Consider the following 21,932-nt stretch of genomic DNA (forward strand, 5'->3'; position numbering starts at 1 on the left):
GGCATGTGTCAGCTGGGCTTGGGGCCTGGAGACCTCTGCCCTACCGAGGTGAACTGGATGTTGATGGGGTCATGGCAGGACAGGAACTGCTGGGTGTGTCGAAGCTGGGCCAGATGCTGCTCTGTGCTACCAGCTGCCACCACATCATCCAGCAGCAGGGTCCCCGGCAAAGGGTCGTCCACCGAGATGACTGTGGTCAGATCTGGGAGACTGGGGGATAGGGAGGATGGTGAGAAGCAGGGGCTGTGGGTAAGTTAGGGGTTGCTCCAGGGGATGCCAGCCCCACCCCTGGGGCTTGATGGAGGGTAAAGGAGTCAGGGATGCTTCGTGGTGCTCCCCAAATCCAGGATACACTTACCTCTCACTCTTTAAGGCCCCTGGCTGGGCCTTTTCAAGCTCCGGACAGATCTGCTTCAAGATGTTGTAGTATTGCTGGGTCTTGAATTGCTTGGGGAATACGAGGGCTTTGCAGCCCACCTGTGGAAGGGCACCCCCCCCACTTATGATCAGCAGGAAGCCCCAGACTAATCAGCTGCTCTTTTACACATGTGCATCACTACCCTGATGTACGCAAGCACCATCCTCTGACCCACACACCGGCTGCACCTGCATGCACCTGACTCCACAGCAAACACACAACCAGCTCCAGACACCACACCCTGAGACATGGGCCACACACGCAGAGCCACACTGGCCCATGACCACTGTGATACACATGTGCTCCCCAACAACACACACGCCAGCCTTGTGTCTGGCCCACCACCAGAGGCTTGGGTCCTCCTTCCAACCACAAACAGCTGGGGGAGAGACACCCTTGCTGCCTGGCCAGGTCTGGCCCCTGAGCCAGGCACCAGCAGGGGCGCTGAGCTACCTTTTTGAGGACATACTCCAGTTCCATAGCCTGGTAGGCTGGGTTCACAGACACCTGGGGGGAACAAGGAGGGAATGTCTGTCCTGGGCAGCCACTCCACCCTGCAGATGCCCCTCTACTCTCAGAAGGCACGAGGTAGCACACCACCCGGTCTACGTGGTGGGCCTTAAGAGACAGAACTACCTGATCTGAAATCAGCCAGGCACTGGTTTGGTTCTGGGGCCAAGAGGCAGGTGGGTTCCTCTCGAGTGGCATTCCCCCCACAGATACCCCCCTGCACCATGCAAACCTCCTTACCAGAATGATGCCTGCCTGGGCAGTGGCCAACTGCATGAGCACCCATGCATAGGAGTTGGGTCCCCACATGCCCAACCGGTCACCCTTGCAGAGGCCAATGCTCAGAAGACCAGAAGCAGCTTTATCCACCTGGTGCAAACAGATGGATCACAGAGGGTGAGATGGGAGCAAGCAGGAAGGGGCCCATGACTCTCACCCTCAGCCCTTGGCCCAAGGGTTCACATCAGAATCACAAGGAATACCGGGACAGGCAGATTCGCCTCAGTGGAGCTCTGGGTGGAGCTCGAGGTACACACAGTTAACAGTGCTCCAGGAGCTGCTGAGACAGACCATCTCTGCCTCAGTTATGTCTGCTTCTCTTGCTGTCCCTTAGGTCCTCAGGCCACCACACTGCCCATCATCATGTCCCACCCTCCAGCTCCACCCACCCAGGGAAGCCTGGGGACTGGCACCTGCCCCCTTTGAGGGTTCAAGGTCAGGACCCACCTCTTCCTTGAGTTGGGCGAAGTTCAGCCTGACGTTTTCATGGAGGACAACCAAGGCCTCTCGGTCGGGGAACCTCTGTGCTGTGGCATCAAGGCACTGCCCCACAGTCTTGTTGATAAGAGGGAAACTGGTGTGTCCCTGAAGGTAGCTGAAGCCCCCAACGGGCAGAGGGGCGGTGCGTTCCAGCTCTTGGGAGCTGTGGGGAGAGGGTCACGGTCTGAACTGTGCCAAGCTGGCCCTCCCTGCCAACAAGGACACCCAGCACACCCAGCCTGGGGTCAGATTGCCAATGTGTCGGAGCAGAGTTTTCTCTGGATCTTTTTATAAGCCCAGGACACTTCCTGTGACGCTTCCCCAACCTCAAACAAAACCCCAAGGTAGTAGGATGGGGACAAAGCCACCTCAAGTAGGGGACAAGGGTTCTTCCCTCACCTGCCTCACCTGAAGGATAAAGTGCCCCAGGAAGCCTGTGGGAGACCACTTATACACACACAGAGATCTTATGAAGCATGCCTGTACCTATACCCCCAATCCCTGCCTGCCAGGAAATAAAAAGGTCCCTGGGGTTCTTAGGAACCAGTGAAACCCATGCTTGGACCCAGAGTGGGAATCCAGGACCTTGGGTTCTTTGATGGGCCCTTGTTTCTCTCCTCTGGGTCTAAAGTTCAAAGACAGAATAGGCAAAGGGTTTAGGAGGCAGATGGTAGCCCTAGGAACGGTGGTTGGAAAGATCCTGTTATTTGACAGACTGACCAGGTTGCAGCAAGAATCTTCCCTCGGAAAAAAGTCCCTGTGTTCTGAATGGCACCTGGGTTCAGGCTCCCAACTCTCAGGTGACACGGCAGAACAGAGGTAATTGTGACAGGAAAAGAGGGGGAGTATTTGGACCACATGGTGATCTCAGGCACCACAGGGCAACAAGACAGAAGGAGATGGTGCCACAGTAGCAGATGTCCCGTGCCAGGCACAAATGGACTGTCCCTAAAGAGGAAACGCTCATCTCCTCTACGTCAAATATCTAAGGTTACTTTGTTTTTTTAAGGGTTTTATTTATTTGTTTGTTTGTCACACATGACAGCAGAATGCATTTCAATTCGTAGTACACATATAGAGCACAATTTTTCATTACTCTGGTTGTACACAAAGTAGAGTCACACCATTTGTGTTTTTGTCCATGTACCTAGGGTAATGACGTCCATCTCATTCCACCCTCTTTCCTATCCTCATGCCTCCTCCCTTCCCCTCCCTCCCCTTTGCCCTATCCAAAGTTCCTCGATTCTTCCCATGATCCCCCACCCACCCACCTCCATTATGGATCAGCATCCACTTATCAGAGAAAACATTTGGTTTTTTGGAATTGGCTTACTTCACTTGATATGCTCCAACTCCATCCATTTACCTGCAAATGCCATGATTTTATTCTCTTTTAATGCTGAGTAATATTCCATTGTGTATATATGCCACAGTTTCTTTATTGCCTAAGGTTGCTTTAATATACAGTGAGAAACTGATGTGATTCCATTTTTGAAAATAAATAAATAACAGCAGCTTCTACCTCAAGGCCTGTCCTAAGGAAGGGGGTATGACCCTTGTCCTTGGAAAAATCCACAGAGCACTCCTAAGCACATACCCACCCTGCTAAGTTGTTTGTCTACAAATAACAGGAGAGATCTGCAGAGGTTCCAGGTGGCTCTGACTCAGTCAGTCTAGGTGAGGACCCATAGAAACCCCCTAGCAACCACCAATCAACATGAGACAGGGAAAATACCTGGGATGCCAGATGACGCCCCCAATAGTTTATGGTGATTGATAACATGTTGGGAAACCATGTAGTTTAGCATGTAGACCCCTCATAGCCTAAATCAATCAGTTCAAAGGAATCCCCCTCTTGTACTAAACAATCACCCCTACCCAACTTGTTCCCACCAGTGAATGTGCTAATCAACGTTAAGAGCTGTTGTTTGATTTTCCTGCGGTATGGAATGATTTGCTGTGTGATGTTGTGATGCATAGAGTATCCCCCCAAAACCTATAAAATCTCACTGAACAAAGGACCGGGACTCACTCCTTGGGACCGCTACGTCAGAAACAGTTGTGAGTCCAGGCTCGAGCTTGCAATAAAGACTCTTGTGTGATTGCATAAGATTCGGTTCCTGGAGGTCTACTGGAGTCCCAGGAATCTGGCATTACAACAGAAATGTATTTGGGGAGCTGGGGTTGTGGCTCAGTGGTAGAGAGCTTGCCTAGCATGCATGAGGCACTGGGTTCGATTCTCGGCACTGCATACAAATAGATAAAACAAAGGTCCATCAACAAATAAAAAAAATACTTAAAAAAAGGAAAATGTTATTTAAAAAAAAGAAATGTTTTTTGAAAGACATATAAGTGAGAATTATGAATTCCCTTCTCCTCCTGGTAAGGAAGCTGAAGGGCAAAGAAATCAGATGCCTGCAGGGATGGCAAATAACTGAGCTGAGGCAGGGAATTCAGTGGAACTTCAGCTGCCTCAACACCTACAGCCAGGTCTGCCACCCTGATCCAGGGAGGAGGCATAGGGAGGGGCAATTCCTGCTCTTTCCACTTTGAATTTATTCCCTGTCTGACCATCAGAGACTATCTGGTCTCAAATTTTATTTATTCCACAAAATATTTATTTTTTTCTACTAGCTGATCCCAACACATAGACTAGAGTAGACCCTGGCAGAAGGGAGACAGGTGGCTCCTCCAGAGAGTTAAAAGAGTTCTAGAAACTCCTATCAATGCAATTTGCTCATAAAGGTAGGAACCACCCCTGTCATTTAGTCATTTCAAAAGCTGATTCTCCTTCCCTGGCCAAACCTCAATCACCTGGGGCCAGATAGGCAGCCATTTGTTTTTCTGTTTTTAAAGAGAGCTGGGGAAGTTCCTCTCTCAAACAAATGTTTTGTGGTTTTCATTTTTGTCATTTTGTTTTGTTTTGGGGTGTGGAGGGAGGGAGCTTAAGGAGTTGGAGGAGGAGAACCAGCAGACCTTGTTGGTCTCAACTCACAAAACTAAAGTCAACAACCTTTCATGCGGCCATCAGCTGCTTAGATTGGGGAGGCCTTCCACAGCCAGATGGGACTGAAGCCAGGAAAAAGACAAAGCCCAGCCCCACCCAATGCTGCCCTTAAGACAGTTGGCCCAGATCTTATTTTATAATCGAGAAGTTGGGAACAAGGAAATTTGGGGATAGCAGTCGGTGGGTACTGGAAATTCAACCCAGGGGCTCTCTACCACTGAGCTACACTCCCAGTCCTTTCTTATTTCTTATTTTGGGACAAGGTCTTGCCAGGTTGTCCAGGATAGCCTCAAACTTTCAATCCTCCTACCTCAGCCTCCCCAGTAGCTGGGATAATAGTTATGTACCACCACATCCAGAGAGGCCATTTTTTAAAACTTTTTTTTTAATTTGTTCTTTTTAGACTCCATGTATGTATAATATACTCCATGTATGTATAATTTTGACTATTATACATACATGGAGTATAACTTCCAATTCTTGTGGTTGTACATAATGTGGAGTTACACTGATCGTGTATTCATATGGATATAGGAAAGTGATGTCCAATTCATTCTACTGTCTTTCTTATTCCCACCCTCCTCCTTCCCCCTTCATTCCCCTTTGTCTAATCCAAGGGCTTCTATTCCGTCCCCCCCATTGTGTGTTAGCACCTGCACATGACAGAACATTCGGCCTTTGATTTTGGGGGATTGGCTTATTTCACTAAGATTGATAGTCTCCAGATCATCTATTTACCAGCAAATGCCATAATTTCATTCTTATTTATGACCAAGTAACATTCCATTGTGTATATATATATGCCACATTTTCTTTATTCATTTATTTGGTGAAGGGCACTTAGTTTGTTGATTCCATAGCTTAGCTATTGAATTAAGTTGCTATAAACATTGATTTGAGGCTACTGTATTGAACTCAGCTCCTGCACTGGGCTCCAACTGACCAGACTGAAAATCAAAATGGAGTCACCCAGGCTGAAGTTCCACATTGTCAAACAAAATGAAGCCATTTATATGAACTTTCAGGATACCAGGAAAAAAATGAGAAAACAGCCTAATTTCCCACAGGCCAGTTTCAATCAGCGTGATAATGATCCTCACTCAAAATATGGTAATCTAAAGTAATCTAATCTTAACCCATCAGCTATTTTTCTGCAGTTCTATCTCCCTCTCCTCAGTATACAAGGAAAGTAACTTTGAAATTTGTTCTTTGTTTTTGCTTTCCCTTCTCTGTCTATAAGCCCAACCTCTTTGGCTCAGTCCATTACAACATTTCCTGTATTTTAGAGAAAGTAGTTGAAGCAGACTCCCTCTGAAATGAGGGGCAACTTTCTGATAACTTGTTTTGTTGTTGTTGTTGTTGTTATTTGTTTCTCTTTCTTTCTTTCTTTCTTTCTTTCTTTTTTTCTTGCAGGATTGGAAACAGCCCCTTTTGAAATTAGAGCTCCAAACTGATTTAACTTCTGAACTTCCTCCACTGGCTGAGAACAGACCAAGGAAACTGAAAATGACCAGTTCCCTGGCTGACTAAATCTGCTGATGTCTATTTCCTGTCTTTTGTTGTACTTTGCTGTCATTTCTATTCTAAAAGCCGGCCTCATCTTTGAACTCTCTGAAGATGGAGATTGAGATAGAAAGCCTCCTCTACTTTCCTTCAAAGACAGTTTTGAATAGATTGTCTTCCTGCCAAGCTGACTCCCCCGAGTATTTGTGAGGTACAACAAGCAGTAAAGCTCTTGCCCCGCATATAACATAGAGTTCCTGGATTCTAGGACTGAAAATAAAGCCAACTACAATGTTTAAACTAGCCAGGCTAGTGGCATGCGCCAGTAGTCTCAGCCACTTAGGAGGCTGAGGCAGGAGGAACGCTTGAGCCTAGTAAATTTAGAACTCATTTACTATGTGGTTAAGGTGCCTCCTCTAATCAGCGTATTTCCTGTGAGATTTGTTCTTGTTATTCTCCTCCTCTTTTGTGAATTAAAAAAGAAACATCTGGGGCTGGAGTAGTGGCTCAGTGGTAGAGCGCTTGCCTGGCATGTATGAGACTCTGGGTTTGATCCTCAGTACCACATGTAAGTAAATAAATAAAACAAAAGATCTGTTGGCCACTAAAACAATATATATATAAAACAAGCATCTATTTGTGTGACAATACACCAGGTGATTCATGAAATCTTTCTGATCATCTCCTTATTTAACCATAGAAAACAGTATAATTCCATGTCTATTCCAGAATAGACAAACCCATAGTCAGAAAACCACACCTATAATTCCAGACACTCAGGATACTGAAGCAGGAGGATTGCATATTTGAGGCCAGTCTCAGCAATTTAGCAAGTCTCTATCTCAAAAAATAAAAATATATGGGGGTGTAATTGGAGGTAATTGGGTGTAATTGTAATTTGAGTATAGTATCCCCTTGGGTTCCATCTCTAGTACCACAAAAAGAAAAAGAAAAGAAAGTAGATTAAGTGGTTACTTATGGCTGGGGAGGATGGGAGGACAGAGGGGTGGTAACTAAAGGATAAGGAGTTTCTCTGTGAGTCCATCAAAATGTCAAAATGTCTTTTCTTTCTTCTTTATTTTTTTAAATTATCTATCTATCTATCTATCTATCTATCTATCTATCTATCTATCTATCTATCTATCTATGTGTGTGTGTTGAGAGCCACAGCCTAAGGGGCCCCAGCAAACTTCCAGCTGCCAGCTGATTGGCTCCTCTGCGGTGATGCTCATTGGGCTGTTTCCCCGCCCTTTCAGACCACATAGCTGCTCATTGGGGGACTCTTTTGGCTCCGCCCACATGACCCAGCCAATCGGCCTCAAGAGCAGGAGGAGTGGGGGGTTGAGAGGCTAGTGGGAAGCCAGTGGTGGCAGTTGGGCTCTGAGGGAATTCCTGAAGACCTCATGTGGCGCTGTGTGTGTTCTAAAAATAAAGTTCGTTTCTGCTTGATAAGTGGCTCGAGAATTGTGCCCAGACAGACTGTGGCGTGTGTGTGTGTGTGTGTGTGTGTGTGTGTGTTACTAGGGATTGAACCCAGAGGCACTCTACCACTAAGCCACATCACCAGCCCTTTTTATTTTTTATTTTGAAACACACTCTGGCTAAGGCGCTAAGACTGGCCTTAGAACTTGCCATTTTCCTGCTTCAGCCTCTTGAGTTACTGGGATTATGGGTGTGTACCACTGTGCCCAGTTTTTGAAAAGAAATAATCCTATTCCTGAATGTAGTAGTATTTTCCTTCTGGAGAGTTCCATTAAATGAGAAAGTAATTTATGTGCTCTCTGCAGTTCGTAGCTCACTGTGACTATTCGTTCTCCAGCCCATCTCAGACAGGGATGCACATTCTCCAGGATTAGGATTGCTTGCTACTTAGAATATAGCTTACTAGACTCGAGGCTTTGGTCCAGAAGGCAGCTCAAGACTGCTTTCAGGAATATTGCTCCTGTAGGAAACTAGAATCCACTCCATGACCATCTGCTTCACAGTACAAATTTCCAAGAATGTCTGTGGAGACTTTTAAGGGCTAGCCAGGAATGTAATGATTCTATTTTATGAAAAAGATAAGCACTCTCAGAGGGGAAGGCAGAGATGGGCAAGCCTACAGGGCACATGAGCAGGAGAGAAAAGAACACTGAACTCTTCCTCTGTAAAGCCGCCCAGGCAAATCATCCCAGTAGTCAAAGGAGCCAAGGCTTTTACTTCTGTTTTACAAATGGAAAAAAAAATGATAGAGAAATTAATACTGAAAAAAAAAGTTGATACAAACAGCTTTATCATCTGATCACGGTTTTCCACTAAAACGACCAAGTGATGCGCACAGGACACAATGACTGTTGAATCTGCTGCAACTTCACAGAAGAGCAGAGACAAATGGCCACTAAACATAGGAAAATTTGTCTGTCACAAATCAAATCAGCACTTCAAAGAGGCATTTGTCCTCCAAGAGATAAGCAAAGATTAAAACCATTGATGTTATATCTGCAACTAACCTTCAAACAATGGCCAAAATGTATCTCTGTTTGCAGAGAAAGGGGGTGCAGGCCAGGGGGGAGAGACCCACTGATCTGTTAGCATTGAGATTTGAAACTCAACCCTCAATCATTCATCTAGATTATTATGATATGGAGCCCCCCAAAGCTTTTTTCCCCTAGCATTGGAAATTGAACCCAGGGGGCACTTTACCACTGACAGCTCTATGTTTTTATTTTTTATTTTGAGACAGGCTTTCACTAAGTTGCTCAGGCTGGCCTTGAACTTGCAATCCTCCTGCCTCAGCCTTCCAAGTAGCTGGGATTACAGCGTGACATTGCACAGGGCCCCCAAATTATTTTTCTTATAACTTTATTTTATTTATTATGTGGTGCTGAGGATCGAACCCATGCCTCACACATGCTAGGCAAATGCTCTTCCACTGAGCCACAATCCGGCCCCCCAAAAATTCTTATTCCAAAAAAAAACACATGTAGATAAATCTGTAGCTATGTAATATAGAGAAGAAGCTATTTAGCCTGTCTGATACTGTAATAAACATAAAGTTACTATAGGGGAAAATTAACAAATTAGCAATCCTTTGCCCAAACCACATTGCTGTCTTTCTAAAGGAGTCTATGTTTAATTTCAAAATTCCATGACCAGCATTCTCATCAAACAGCCCTCCTAGACAAGGTATTAGCAGCTTCGGCTAAATGAGAGCTCAGCCTGGCAGCCTGTATTCCTGCTGGCGTGATACCATCAGTAAGACAGTTTACCCCAGAATACGACAGAGTACTGGATTATAATGATGCTACTGCTATCTAGGGGCTGGGACTGTAGCTCAGCCCCTGTTTAGCAGGCCAGGGATCCTGGGCTCAACCCCCAGCACTGGAGAAAATAAAAAATGAGCTTAAGTTTCTCTGATTAATAAAATGGTTATTCATCTCAACATAAAAACAAGAATGATTGATAATAAAGAATGTTGGCAAGGATGTGGAGAAATGGACCAGAGTGTAAATTGGTAAAAGACTTTTAGAGGACGATGAGCACAGGGGCCACGAAGCCTATGAAAGAGGCTTTAGCAGCCCTCACCAGCCTGGCCTCCTCTCTGGTTCCTAGGAATTGGAGAGAGGCTGATTGCAAATCAAGAAGCACTTATATGTTAATGATTCCAGAAAGTTGCCTAAAGAGATCTCAAAAGAGAGCCTTCGAGTTCCCCGCAATTTGTAGCAAATTATTTTGTTAATTCCAAGTGATTATTCAATTCACATGAAATTTGCACTAAATTTTGCAGATGGAGGAATGAGGCTCAGATAAATAATATGCCTCACCCCAAGCCCCGGAGACTGTAAACGGCCAAGCTGGGACCCAACCCCAGGACTGTCTGGCTTCCAAGGCCTTGATACAACACAAAATGAGTTTTGGTAGAGCCTTATGCCTTAAAAAGGACTTCCACACGTGCTTCCTATGATTCTCCTATTAGTCCTGGACCACATATTTTTGCAAAGGAAAAAGCAAGAGGTCTGACACTGATGGGTGGCAAATACAGACCCTCTCCTATGCCCATTGCTCTTTCTACTGCGGCCCATTCCCAGCCTCCTCTGAGACCCCAGTGAAGGCCAAGGTCCATGGAGATCCTCTCCAGGGAGGATTCCTTCAGCACCTGTTCCTGTAGGCATCATCTCTTGATGTCCTCAAGCATATCCAAACTCTTTCCCTTATTTGTGGCATCTGATTCCTGAAGTAGCCACCCGAGGTAGGGATGATTGCAAATACCTAAACAAACAGATCTAAGAGGACAGTGTTTGCTTTGCCTCCTGTACATATTGCCTACTGATGAAGGTGTTTGGAACTTGGAGCAGAGGTTGGTAGGTGGACCTTGCCCTTGCAGGAGGCTTGAGCTGCCTCGGACCCTGGGCAAGGCCTCATAATCTTTCAGGAACAACTGGGGAGGAAGGATGGGCAGGACTGGTATGGGGCCCAAGGAGCTGCAGGAACATCTCCCAAACTGAGGTCAACCACCGCTTTCCTGGAAACAGTGTCACACCAGGTCACAGAAAAGCTTTTGAAATTATATTGAAAGTAATATCCTGTTTGGTTCCAATCGTGGACTAACACTGACCTCTGTCCCTTCCTCTCACTTGTATCTGATGCAAGTTGGTCCCCAGGTCCTAAGAAAAACATACACCATCAAAAATGCTAAAAGAGGGCTGGGGCTATAGCTCAGTGGCAGAGCACTTGCCTAGCACGTGGAAGGCACTGGGTTCAACCACCACATAAAATAAACAAATAAAATAAAAACATGCTATTCATCTACAACTACAAAAAAAAAAAGAAAATTTTTAAACATTTACAAAGATTAAAAAAAGGCTTAAAGACAAGCAAATGCCTATGTTTATGAATTTCATTTTAAATATGAAACAAAGGATTGATACTTAGCCTGCATTTAAAAAAAAAACATAAATCAATAAGGGCAAATAATCAGACACAATAAATGGGCAAAGACAATGAAGAGAATAGTCACAGAAGACATAAATAATAAACATTTCAAAAGATGTCTAATCTCCCTGGCAATCAGGGAAATGTAAATCAAAACCACAATGAGATACCCTTTCACCTCCGCCAGAAGGCACCACAAGCACTCCGGAGGTCAGCAATACTAAGTATCTGCAGCCATATAGGAAAACAGCAAAACGTGTTTGCTGCTAGTGGTCACAGTAGCACAGCTTCTCCATCCATAGCAATATCTAGAATAGCTGAAAATGTCAATTCTTCAGCACAGCAATTCCACTGCTAGAGATATAGTCACGCAATGGATGAATATGTCACAGATAAAATGAATAACCTAGATCTACATGTGTCAATGTGAACAGATCTCAAAAGCACATACTACGAAGTGAAAACACAAGGAACTAGCATGCAAATTTTTTTTGCTATAATCATAAAAGCATAATATGCATTGTTTATGAATACAAAACCTAGACTAAAAGCACTTATTACTCACATCGTATGATTATAAGTGCTTTTACATTCTTTTTTTTTTTTTTTAAGAGAGAGTGGGGGAGAGAGAGAGATTGAGAATTTTTTAATATTTTTTTTTTTTAGTTCTCGGCGGACACAACATCTTTGTTTGTATGTGGTGCTGAGGATCGAACCCGGGCCGCACGCATGCCAGGCAAGCGCGCTACCGCTTGAGCCACATCCCCAGCCCTACATTCTTTTTTTTTCAGTCATTTTGTTGGTACTGGGGAGTGAACCCTGAGGTGCTTAACTCATTAAGTTGCCCAGACTGGCCACAAACTTTCAATCCTCTTGCCTCAGCCTCATGCGTCACCGTTGTAAGTATGCATCTTATATGAAATGCTTAAGAAAAATACAAAGGGATTTCTGAGCATGGTGACGCATGCTTATGGTCACAGCTACTGGAGAGGCTAAGATAGGGATTGCTTGAATTCAGGAGTTTGAGGCCAGCCTTGGCAACATAATAAGGCTCTCTTTAAAATAAATAAACAAACCTAGGGGCTTCATGGCATCCTAAGGAGGGTATCTGAAACATCAGAAAGACTGAGCCACCTCTTGGCATGGACAGGAGACCTACATTTAATGCAGAGAAGAGCCCCAATCTGTCTGTGAAGTTCCTGGGCCATACTGGTAGGAAGCCTCACATGCCCATCCACCACTCTATGTGTTCCAACAAAATGATCCAGTGCATCTCTGAACTCAGAGCCATTGAAAGACAGGCTCTGGAGGGTTCTGAAAATGGAGGACTAGAGGACCCCACCATATGGTAACTGCTCTCAAAGACCGAATTGAAATGACCGTTCTGCAGCGTGATGAGGTAGGAAGGCTGTGGGAGAACACCGGAAACCAGCTCAGAGACCAGCAATCTGGTGAAAACCAGAAATGCTGGGTTTGGGAAGAAAGAGAATTAATAAAAGGACTAGATTGCAGCAGCACCTGGCATGTGGTGACTCAGTGGGGAAGGGGATACTCCCCCCCAATGACCTGAAAGAAAGTTTTCCAGTGAGTGTAAGAAAAACAGGATCCTGGGCTGGGGATATAGCTCAGTTAGTAGAGTGCTTGTCTCGCATACACAGGCCCTGGGTTCAATGCCCAGCACAAAAAAAAAAAAAAAAAAGAAAAAAGAAAGAAGAAAGAAAAGCAGGACCCACTGTCCAGCAAATTTACAATCTGAGCAGGAAAAGTTGAGATATAGCAAAGTGAGCAGGGGCAGGCGTGGACAGAGTCCCGGCACTTCCTAGCGGATTTGGTGGAAGTGGGGGAGCAGCACTAGATTAGAAATCCCTGCAGGCATCCTTCACTTTTCTTTTATCTCCCTCTATTTATTTTTATTGGTCTTGTTCTTGGTTTGTTTTCTTTTGGGGTACCAAGACTTAGCATCCAATAATGTTTTATTTTTCACTGGATTGGTGGGCACCCAACCTGTGTCAATCTGAGCACAGGTGTGAAACTGTAACATACACTTAGGGGAAGCTTTAGGTATTGACCCAAAGCAGCAGCTTCCAGTCCAGGGATCAGCACAGCAGAGACTAGCAAAGGGCACTGTCATTTGAATTGGTAGCCCGATCTATGGGCTAAGAAGCAAGGACTGACATAAGGTAGAACTGGGTTGGGTCAGGATTGGGTGGAAAGCTGCACCCACAGCATCATACTGTGGACCTTGCCATCTCCCCAACACCGAGAAGTAGTTGGAGAATCTGCTGAAGTGGCCTGGGCACTTTCCACACAGCCCCCACCCACCCCCCAGCACATGGACTGAGGCTCTCAGTACCAGAAGTCCTGGGTAATCCAGGTTGATTCACAGGCTCCCCAGGTGAGAGGGTGGGCAAGAAGCCCCTGCTCCTACCCCCAGAAACAAAAATATCATCAAGCTAATCGAGGGTGAATTCTTCTCCAAAAGGATAATGCTCCACCAAAACATGCTGGCAGGCCAGGAAGGGGTGGAGCTCAGTATACAGACTCCCCTAACAAGTTTGGCTAGTTTAAGTCAAAGCTATGAATGAACAAATACTACTAGAATACTGCAAACATTCTCATAGCTGGGGGGATTATAAAATTGAAACCCTGTAAAGAAATGTGTCTACTTTTAAAATCTCACCAGGAGAAAACTGAATTTTTTTATGTTGTTGTTTAAATATCTCCTCTGCTTTCTTCAGTCATCCACTCATCATTCAAAAGTATTGTTCAAACCAGGCACAGTGGTACACAGGCCTGTGATCCCAGTGGCTCAGGAAGCTGAGGCAGGAGGATCGCCAGTTCAAAACCAGCCTCAGCAATAGCGAGGTGCTAATCAAATCAGTGAGACCCTGTTTTTAAATAAAATACAAAATAGGGCTGGGGATGTGGCTCAATGGTTGAGTGTCCCTGAGCTCAATCCCCAGTACCCCCCGCAAAAACACAAAGAGTTAAACAACATAGAACCTCTGAAAATTTTGTAGTTCCTTAATAATTGAACCCACAAATATCAAAGTGGATGAAATCCCAAAGAATTTTAAAAGTTGATTGTTAAAAGGATCAATGAATTTTAAAAAAATCTAAGGAATTAACTAAAGGAGAAGATAAAGAATATCAAAGAGTACTTTAGTAAAGAGAGATTCTCAAAAGAAAAGAATCTTGGCAATGAAAAGTTCAATAAATCAAATGAAAAATTCAGTTGAAAGTCTCTCAACTAGATCAGATCAAGTAGGAGACAAAAATCTTGGAGCTTGAAGAAAAGGTGGCCAGCCTTGAACATTCAAATCATATTAAAGAAAAATAAGAAACTATGATCCAAATATGCAAGAACTCTGGCACAAAATTAAGAGACCAAACTTAAGGCTAATAGACATTGAGGAAGGAGCAGAGATACTGGCTAATGACATTGATAGCTTATTCAGTAAAATAATAGCAGAGAATTTCCCAAACTTTGGCAATGAGATGAGCATTCAGATAAAATCAGCTAATAGAGCTTGGAAGAGAATAAGTCTCATTAGAAGACTAGATAAGTAAATGAGAATTAGGATCAAAACAAATCTTAGAAATAAATCAAAATTACAGGAAATATTACAAATCTCTATAGTAACACTGAATGTAAATATACTCATTTCTCTAAGTAAAAGACATAGACTAGCAGATCGGATTAAAAAACAAGGCCCAGTGGCTCAGCAGTAGAGTGCTCACCTGGCAAGTACAAGGCACTGGGTTTGATATTCACTATCAGATTAATAAAAGAATAAATAAAATGAAGGTACATTTAAAAAATGCCCAAAGCCCAATGATACATTGACTGCAAGAAACACACATCAAGGGCAAAAACATCTACAGATTAAAAAAAAGTGAGAGGATGGGAAATGATGTTTTCTTGTTTCAAAATAAGAAATAAGGGGCTGGGGTTGTGTCTCAGCGGTAGAGTGCTCGCCTAGCACGTGGGAGGCCCTGGGTTCGATCCTCAGCACCACATAAAAATAAATAAATAAAATAAAGCTATGTGTCTAACTACAACTAAAAAATATTTTAAAAAATTTTAAAAAAGGGGACTGCAGTTGTGGCTCAGCGGTAGAGCTCTCGCCTAGCATGTGCCAGGCCCTGGGTTTGATCCTCAGCACCACATAAAAATAAATAAATACAATTAAGTATTGTGTCCAACTACAACTATATATATATATATATTTAAAAAAATAATAAAATGGGCTGGGGATGTGGCTCAGTGGTTAAGCACCCCTGGGTTCAATCCATAGTACAAAAAAAAAAAAAAAAAAAGACATAGGCAGCAACATCCTCCATAGGATTCCTATAGCTCAGGAAATAACACTGGGAATCAATAAATCAAAGGGATGGCATCATACTAGAATGGGAGAAAATCTTTGCCAGCTCCTCTTCCAACAGAAGATTAATATCTAGAATATATAAAGAATCTTTTAAAAATTCAACACCAAAAAAATAATAACCCATTCAATAAATGGACAAATGAACTAACCAGACACTTCTCAAAAGAAATACAAATGGCCAAAAGTAATTTGACTGTTAAATGTCTTTGGGCAGCAGGGGAATGCAAAATTAAAACTACACTGAGATTTCATCTCACTCTAGTTAGAATGACAATCATCAAGAATACAAATAACAATAAATGCTGGCAACGATACAGGGGTTGGGGGTGGGGCGGATCTTACACACAATTGGAGGGATTGTAAAGTAGTGCAGCCTTTATAGAAATTGGCATGGAGTTTCCTCATAAGACTAGGAATGGAACCACCATATGATCCAGCTATACCAATCCTGGGTATTTACCCAAAAGAACTAAGGTCAGCATGTGCTAGAGATACATGCATACCCATGTTTGTAGCAACATAATTCACAATGGCCAAGTTATGGAACCACCCTAGGTGTCCATCAACAGGTAAGTGTATAAAGAAAACAATATACATGATGGAAATATTTTATTTTTATTTTAAATTGCTACTAGGAATTTAACCCAGGGGCGCTTTACCACTGAGCTACATCCCCAGTCCTTTTTTTTTTTCCCCTCCACATTTTTTATTGGTTCATTATAGTTGTATATAATAGTGGGATTTGTTGTCACATATTCATACATGCATACAATATAACATAAATGGGCCAATATCACTCCCTAGCACTTCCGCCTCCCTCCTCTCCTCTCACCCCATTTTTATTTTTTATTTTGATACAGGATCTCACTAAGTTGCTGAGACTGGCCTTGAACTTGTGATCAAACTTGTGATCAAATTTTTTTAGAGAAAAAAATTAACGTGAAAGGGGCATGAGAGAAATTTCTAGATCTGTCTGGTCTCTATGGTGTCTTAGTTACATATAGCTATGGAACCCTTAAGATGTGGCTAGTTGGAATGAAGACATGCCATAGATATTAGACGCGCACCCCATTTAGAACACATTATGAGAAAACAAAAGAAAGTATCTCACTGGCAATTTTTTTTTCAAAGATTGATTACACATTGAGATGACATTTTAGCTATACTAAGTTAAAGAAGCAATATCATCTGGGCTGGGGTTGTGGCTCAGTCATAGAGTGCTTGCTTAGCATGTGTGAAGCACTGGGTTTGACTCTCAGCACCGCATATAAGCAAATAAAAATAAAGGTCCACTGACAACTAAAAAAAAAAATTAATTAATTAACTTAATTAAATTTTAAAAAGAAGTTCTATCATCAATTAATGTCTCAAAGCCAGGTGTAATGGTGCATGTTCAGAGGCTGGAGGATCACAAGCTCAAGGCTAGTCTGGGCAATTAGTGAGACACTGTCTCAAAAATAAAATGGGCATGGGTATAGCTTAGTGGTAAAGCACTTGACTTGCCTAGCATGTTTGAGGACCTAGATTTGATCCCCAGTACTACAAACAAACTCTCCCTGGCCGATCTTCTCCATCTCACCATGTGATGCTCTCTGCCACATTACGACCAGTGGGGAAGGCCCTCACCAAATGCTGAGCAAATAGGACTTCATGCTCTCGTACTTCCCAGCTTCCAGAACTTGAGCCAAGTGAACCTCTATTCCTTGTACATTGCTCAGTCTGGTATTCGGTTATAGCCAATAGAAAAAAAAGGCAATTAAAATTTAGTGAACTTTAGTGAAATTTACTGTATGTAATTATATCATAAAGCCCTATGATCACCACCCAACATACCCTGAGGGAATGAATATACAGCCTATGAAAGAAACAGACTACAAAGACTTCTTGCATAATAAGGGTCACAGTAAAGTTCTTGAACAAGCTAGTCTATTGGTGGTGGCTTCCATTCTCACCATATTAAAAGGAATCACTGGTATGTGTGTCTTTGTGGGTATGGAGAAAAAGTACAAAGGAAGTTGTTATTTGGGTCCAGTAAACTCCCTCAAACAGAAAGGGGATCGGGCTAGGGTGTAGCTCAGTCATGGAGTATCTGCCTAGCATGTGTGAAGCCCAGGGTTTGATCCCCAGCACCAAAAACAAAAACAAACAAACAACAACAAAAATACAGGGGACATTTCTGAAGGCCAGAAACACTTGGATTCAGGAGGCATCTATGCTTCAGGTTTCCCCTTGAGACACTGTTATAGAGCCCCAGGGGAAAGAGCCCGGGAGTCACTCATAGCTAGAGACTGATTCAAGACATTGTCTCGTGATGAAATTGCTAAGGTACATACAAGTTCTAGATCTTAGCTTTCTGGAACTAGCCCTGCGTCAAAGGAAAGGCAAAACACAAGAGCAAGCTTTTGTCCATTTACTCAACAAACCAGCAAGTGGGTATTCATTAGCAACAAACTAAGCCAGGTTCAGAGGTTAGGAAACATGACCCAGAAGTGAAGGATCCAAGATGTCACTTAAGACGGACTGGCTACGAAGTTATTGCTCCTTCCTGACAAGCAACCCCAGTGACCTGAAATAAGAGGCCTGGGGTGCTGGGCAGTAGGAAAGAAACTACATGTGACCAAATCAGAACAAGTGGAAGACAGAAGTCCAGAAGCTTCCATACCGTGGTACCTGGAACACTACCAGTAATCATCTTGATTTCTCTCTCTCTGCCAAGTTCCTAGAAGGCTCAGGACTGAGTTCTGAGGCTTCTACACCCACAGCACCTATTAGGGCTGGACACAGCATGTGTTCTTAGGTGTGCTTGCTGAATGTTTGAGACAGCTGAGGCTTCTGAACAGAAAAGTAGGGAAGGAATCAGACCATGGGTAAGAGCACAAGAGAGAGGGAATGGAAGGATTGGAAAAAAGTTAGGCCAAACACTCAGGAAATCTTAACTCCCTACATAAACAGGCCTTTTCCTGACACAGAGACAATTTCTCTGAGTCCTGATGTCCCCCTCTCTCAGAGGTCAGAGGCCTGGGGCAGGAAAGTGACCGGCTTTGTTTAACACAAGAAAATGTCAAAGGTCAGGAATATTGCTGTGTGGCCCTATGAGCCTGATTTAGCATCATAAAATTTATACATTTTGAGGAGTAACTTTCAGAGTCCTCATGGCCTAAGAGGGCACACAGGAGTTCAAAAGCAAGGCTTGGAGGCTGGGGCGGGGCGCTGAGCTAGCCTAGGAGGGCACTGGGAGGGAGGGAAGGAGGGGGATGGAAGAGAACCCAGTTCTCTTCTTCCAGACCCCATCTGTTGACAGAACTGGATCCCCCTGGGTTTTCTCACAAAATGAAACAGAATGATGTTAAAGTATGGTGTTTTCTGGATTTTAGGAACATTGCTAATAAATAAACGTGATTCTAAGAGTTTAAAAAAAATAAATAAATGTGATCCTAAGAGTTCTGGCCTACTAGCCTAAAAGGAATGTGCAACTCCCTTGAACTCCTCTAGCCATTTTTTTTTTTTTTTAAATACCAAATCTAGTTGTTGAAGACCCAGTCCTGTTAGGTTTCTTTTCTTTTTCTTTTTCTTTCTTTCTTTCTTTTTTTTTGAACTCAGGGGTACGCTGCCAATGGGCTACATCCCCAGTCCTTTTTATTTTATTGTGGGTCAGGGTCTCACTAAGTTGCTGAAACTGGCCTCAAACTTTTGATCCTGCTACCTCAGCTTTCTGAGTAGTTGAAATCAGACTTGCACTACCGCACCCAGCTAAAGTCCTCTTTCTTTATTTTAACTGTGGAATTCATTCTTCCTTTTTTTTTTTAATAGTTGAAAGGCTGTTGCTTACATATTGCTAAATTGTGAAAAATGATCCTCAATCGTGCCTCCCCAACTTTTTTTCTCCCCTTGAAATGGCTGACATGATAACACAGGATAGGTTGCTAGATATTGCTGTCAGAAGCTACACAAAGAGAGAAGCCAGATGATTTCATGGTCCTTCTTTATGCAAAAAGCACTAATCACACTCTTTATGGTTTCCTGTTAGGTTTCTTCCCTGTCCAGGCCCACAGCCCATATGGTGTGGAAAAATGGTGCCCTGACCGCAGATTTAGCACCCTGCCTAGATGGGTGGCAGGGCAGTCTGCACACTGGGCTTGCCAGTGCTGGGTGCTGAAGGTAATACCACCTCTAATCTCCTGGGAGAGCCAATCCACCTAACCAAGGCCTTTCCCTTGCAGTCTCAGGGGTCCTCCCAAAGGCTTGCAACATCAGCTTTACCTACATCCTCCACTGCCAGCCCCCATCCCTTTGCACTAAGGATGGACAAAAACTAAGGCCCAGGAGTAGGTGGCAAGGAACCTATTTGTCAGCAGCTGATGAGGACTGAGGAGACTGCTGAGTTCAGTGGCCTGAGTGGGGGGAGGGGAGACATCCAGGCAGATCCCCAAGTTTATCCCTGAAGGAGTTGCAGCTCAGAGGCTGGGTTCTAGGGACAGAGCACAGATCTTGGCCCTGGCCCCTGCCCCTCAGGATAGATCGCTACAGACCCACACTCCTGGGCCATAAAGGGAAGAATCTACAGTCCTGGACTAGATCAGACTCAAGACAGGACCACTGTGGCCAGCAGCGGCCCTTGTCCCAAGCCAGGCCAGTTTTTCCTGTTGCCTAGGTACTAGAGTACTAGATGGGGGTACCAGTGAGAACCATCCCAAGGAGGCCCAGAGACGGGCTTCCCAGCAAGTGGGATGGGTCCCCAGGGAAGCTCTGCAGGATCCCCCCAGCTCCTTTCCGGGGGACTGCCCAGCCCCCTCTCCGCCCCGGGGCGGGTACCTGAGCGGACGGACGTGCTGCGAATTCGCTTCCTGCCATCCCGGAGAGAGGACAGGCCGGGGCCCCTGCACCGCCAGGCTCATGGCACACAGCCTCCGGAGGCGCAGCATGCCGGCAGAGACAGCTCGCTCCACCGCAAGTCCGGCCCGAATAAACTTTTAAAGTGAGCCGAGGCGGGGCGAGCGCGGAACAGGCGGGGAGGCGGGAGGGTCGCCTCTGCCTATGGGGTGCGGAGGACTCGGTCCCGCCGGGGCGGAGCCAGACGAGGCGGGAGGGGGCGACTCTGCGCCCTGGGCCACCTTCGCATGGGACCGCGTCCCTCCCAGCCCACCCTCCAAGAATTGCCCTGGTTTCCCTCTGAATCCGAAGGCCTGGCTGCAGCCCAAGACACGGCCTGGGTGTAGCAACCGAGGAGTTTGTTAATTTCCTAAAGGGGAAGACGGCGGAGCCTCAGTGCTGAGCCAGATGGCAAGGTCAAGGCTGCGCAGGCCCCTGCACCCGTTTAGCGCGAGGGCAACGTGGGAACCCACGGGGTGGTGAGCCAGAGATTAAAGGAACCAGCATCCAGGCCCCGAGGGCTGCCAGCTGGAACCGGGAGCCTGAAACAGGCGGGAGGCTCGGGGACAAAGAGTGCTGCGAAAGAATCCCTCTGTGCCCGCAGGCGCGGGGTCAAGTCCCCAGAGAGGCCAGGCATCCGCTTCAGGCGGTATCCCCACCTCACACCCTCCCCCTATGTCTCTGCCTTGATGCCGCCCCCGCCACCAAGCATGGTTACAGGGCTGTCCACCGTCTGGTGGCCTCATGGACTGGGACCTGTGTATCCTATCTGCCATCTTCCTGTGCCAACTTAAGACCTAAAACACAATTCTCTGAGTCTCCCTGAGGCTGAATGGAAAGCACTCAGCTCAAGCCTCCTCCCTCTCTCTTTGACTCTTCTTTCAGAGGAGGAAGGGGAGAGTAAAGGGCAAGAGGTCATGGCAAGTGGCCTGCCCTCTCCTGACTTGGAGGCCCTGAGGAAAGCCAAGCCAGGTGGAAGCCATCGCTGAGGGTGGAGCCTGGCCTGAGGAACCTTTGAGCTTTGGCTCAACTGAGGTCACTCCACTGCTCCTCTTTATGATATTCAGAGTGATTTCAAAATACTGGGTTGTGAGGATGGTCCCTACCTTTCACATTTTATGGGATTGCGGCAACTAATCAAAGGAGCAGAGAGATGATGAGGAGCTGGACTTGCAAGGGCATGTCTTCCTAACCGCAGGCAACTTGGAGCACTGGCAAGTATCCCTCATCCAGGCTCCTAGTCCTGCCTGGTAGCCTTTGCCACTGGCTTGCTGGGTAACCCTGGGTAAATCATTGCCCTGCTCCAAGTAAATCATTTTCTCTATGAAGTAAGGGCTAGTGCTGGTCCCACAGGCCCTTGTTCTCCCTTACTAGTTCAAGGGTCTGTGCTGGGATGAGGGAGGAGCTCCATCCTGACCTGACCTCCATCCTGGGTTTCCCAGACACTGGGCTGTCCTGGAAGTGGGGAGCAGGGCACATGCCCATCCAGGCCATCCAACTTTCTATACCAGCTCAGACCCTCTTGCTCCCTGGGAGACTTTGTGCCTGAGCTGAGCATGTCTGCTGG

At 45.2% G+C, this 21,932-nt stretch overlaps 1 protein-coding gene across 2 annotated transcripts in view; it reads right to left on the reverse strand.

Annotated features, from left to right (window-relative positions):
• Nucleotides 1-20,475, reverse strand: part of Acsf2 (acyl-CoA synthetase family member 2) — a 32,083-nt gene extending 11,608 nt beyond the window's left edge. The window contains exons 1-6 of one of the 2 annotated variants that reach the window (XM_058571525.1): nucleotides 20,309-20,475; nucleotides 1,655-1,850; nucleotides 1,169-1,297; nucleotides 872-925; nucleotides 359-477; nucleotides 45-210 (exon numbers count right to left, since the gene is read on the reverse strand). In XM_058571525.1, the coding sequence (XP_058427508.1) occupies nucleotides 45-210; nucleotides 359-477; nucleotides 872-925; nucleotides 1,169-1,297; nucleotides 1,655-1,850; nucleotides 20,309-20,418 (774 nt within the window). In that variant the 5' untranslated portion in view covers nucleotides 20,419-20,475. The remainder of the gene's footprint in view (nucleotides 1-44; nucleotides 211-358; nucleotides 478-871; nucleotides 926-1,168; nucleotides 1,298-1,654; nucleotides 1,851-20,308) is intronic. The other variant, XM_046420291.2, reaches the window with a different exon arrangement.
• Nucleotides 20,476-21,932: the final 1,457 nt, after the last annotated feature.

Source organism: Marmota monax, unplaced genomic scaffold, assembly GCF_021218885.2.
Source record: "Marmota monax isolate L192 unplaced genomic scaffold, Marmota_monax_Labrador192_F-V1.1 WCK01_AAM20220418_F8-fsc00064, whole genome shotgun sequence".
Classification (NCBI taxonomy): domain Eukaryota; kingdom Metazoa; phylum Chordata; class Mammalia; order Rodentia; family Sciuridae; genus Marmota; species Marmota monax.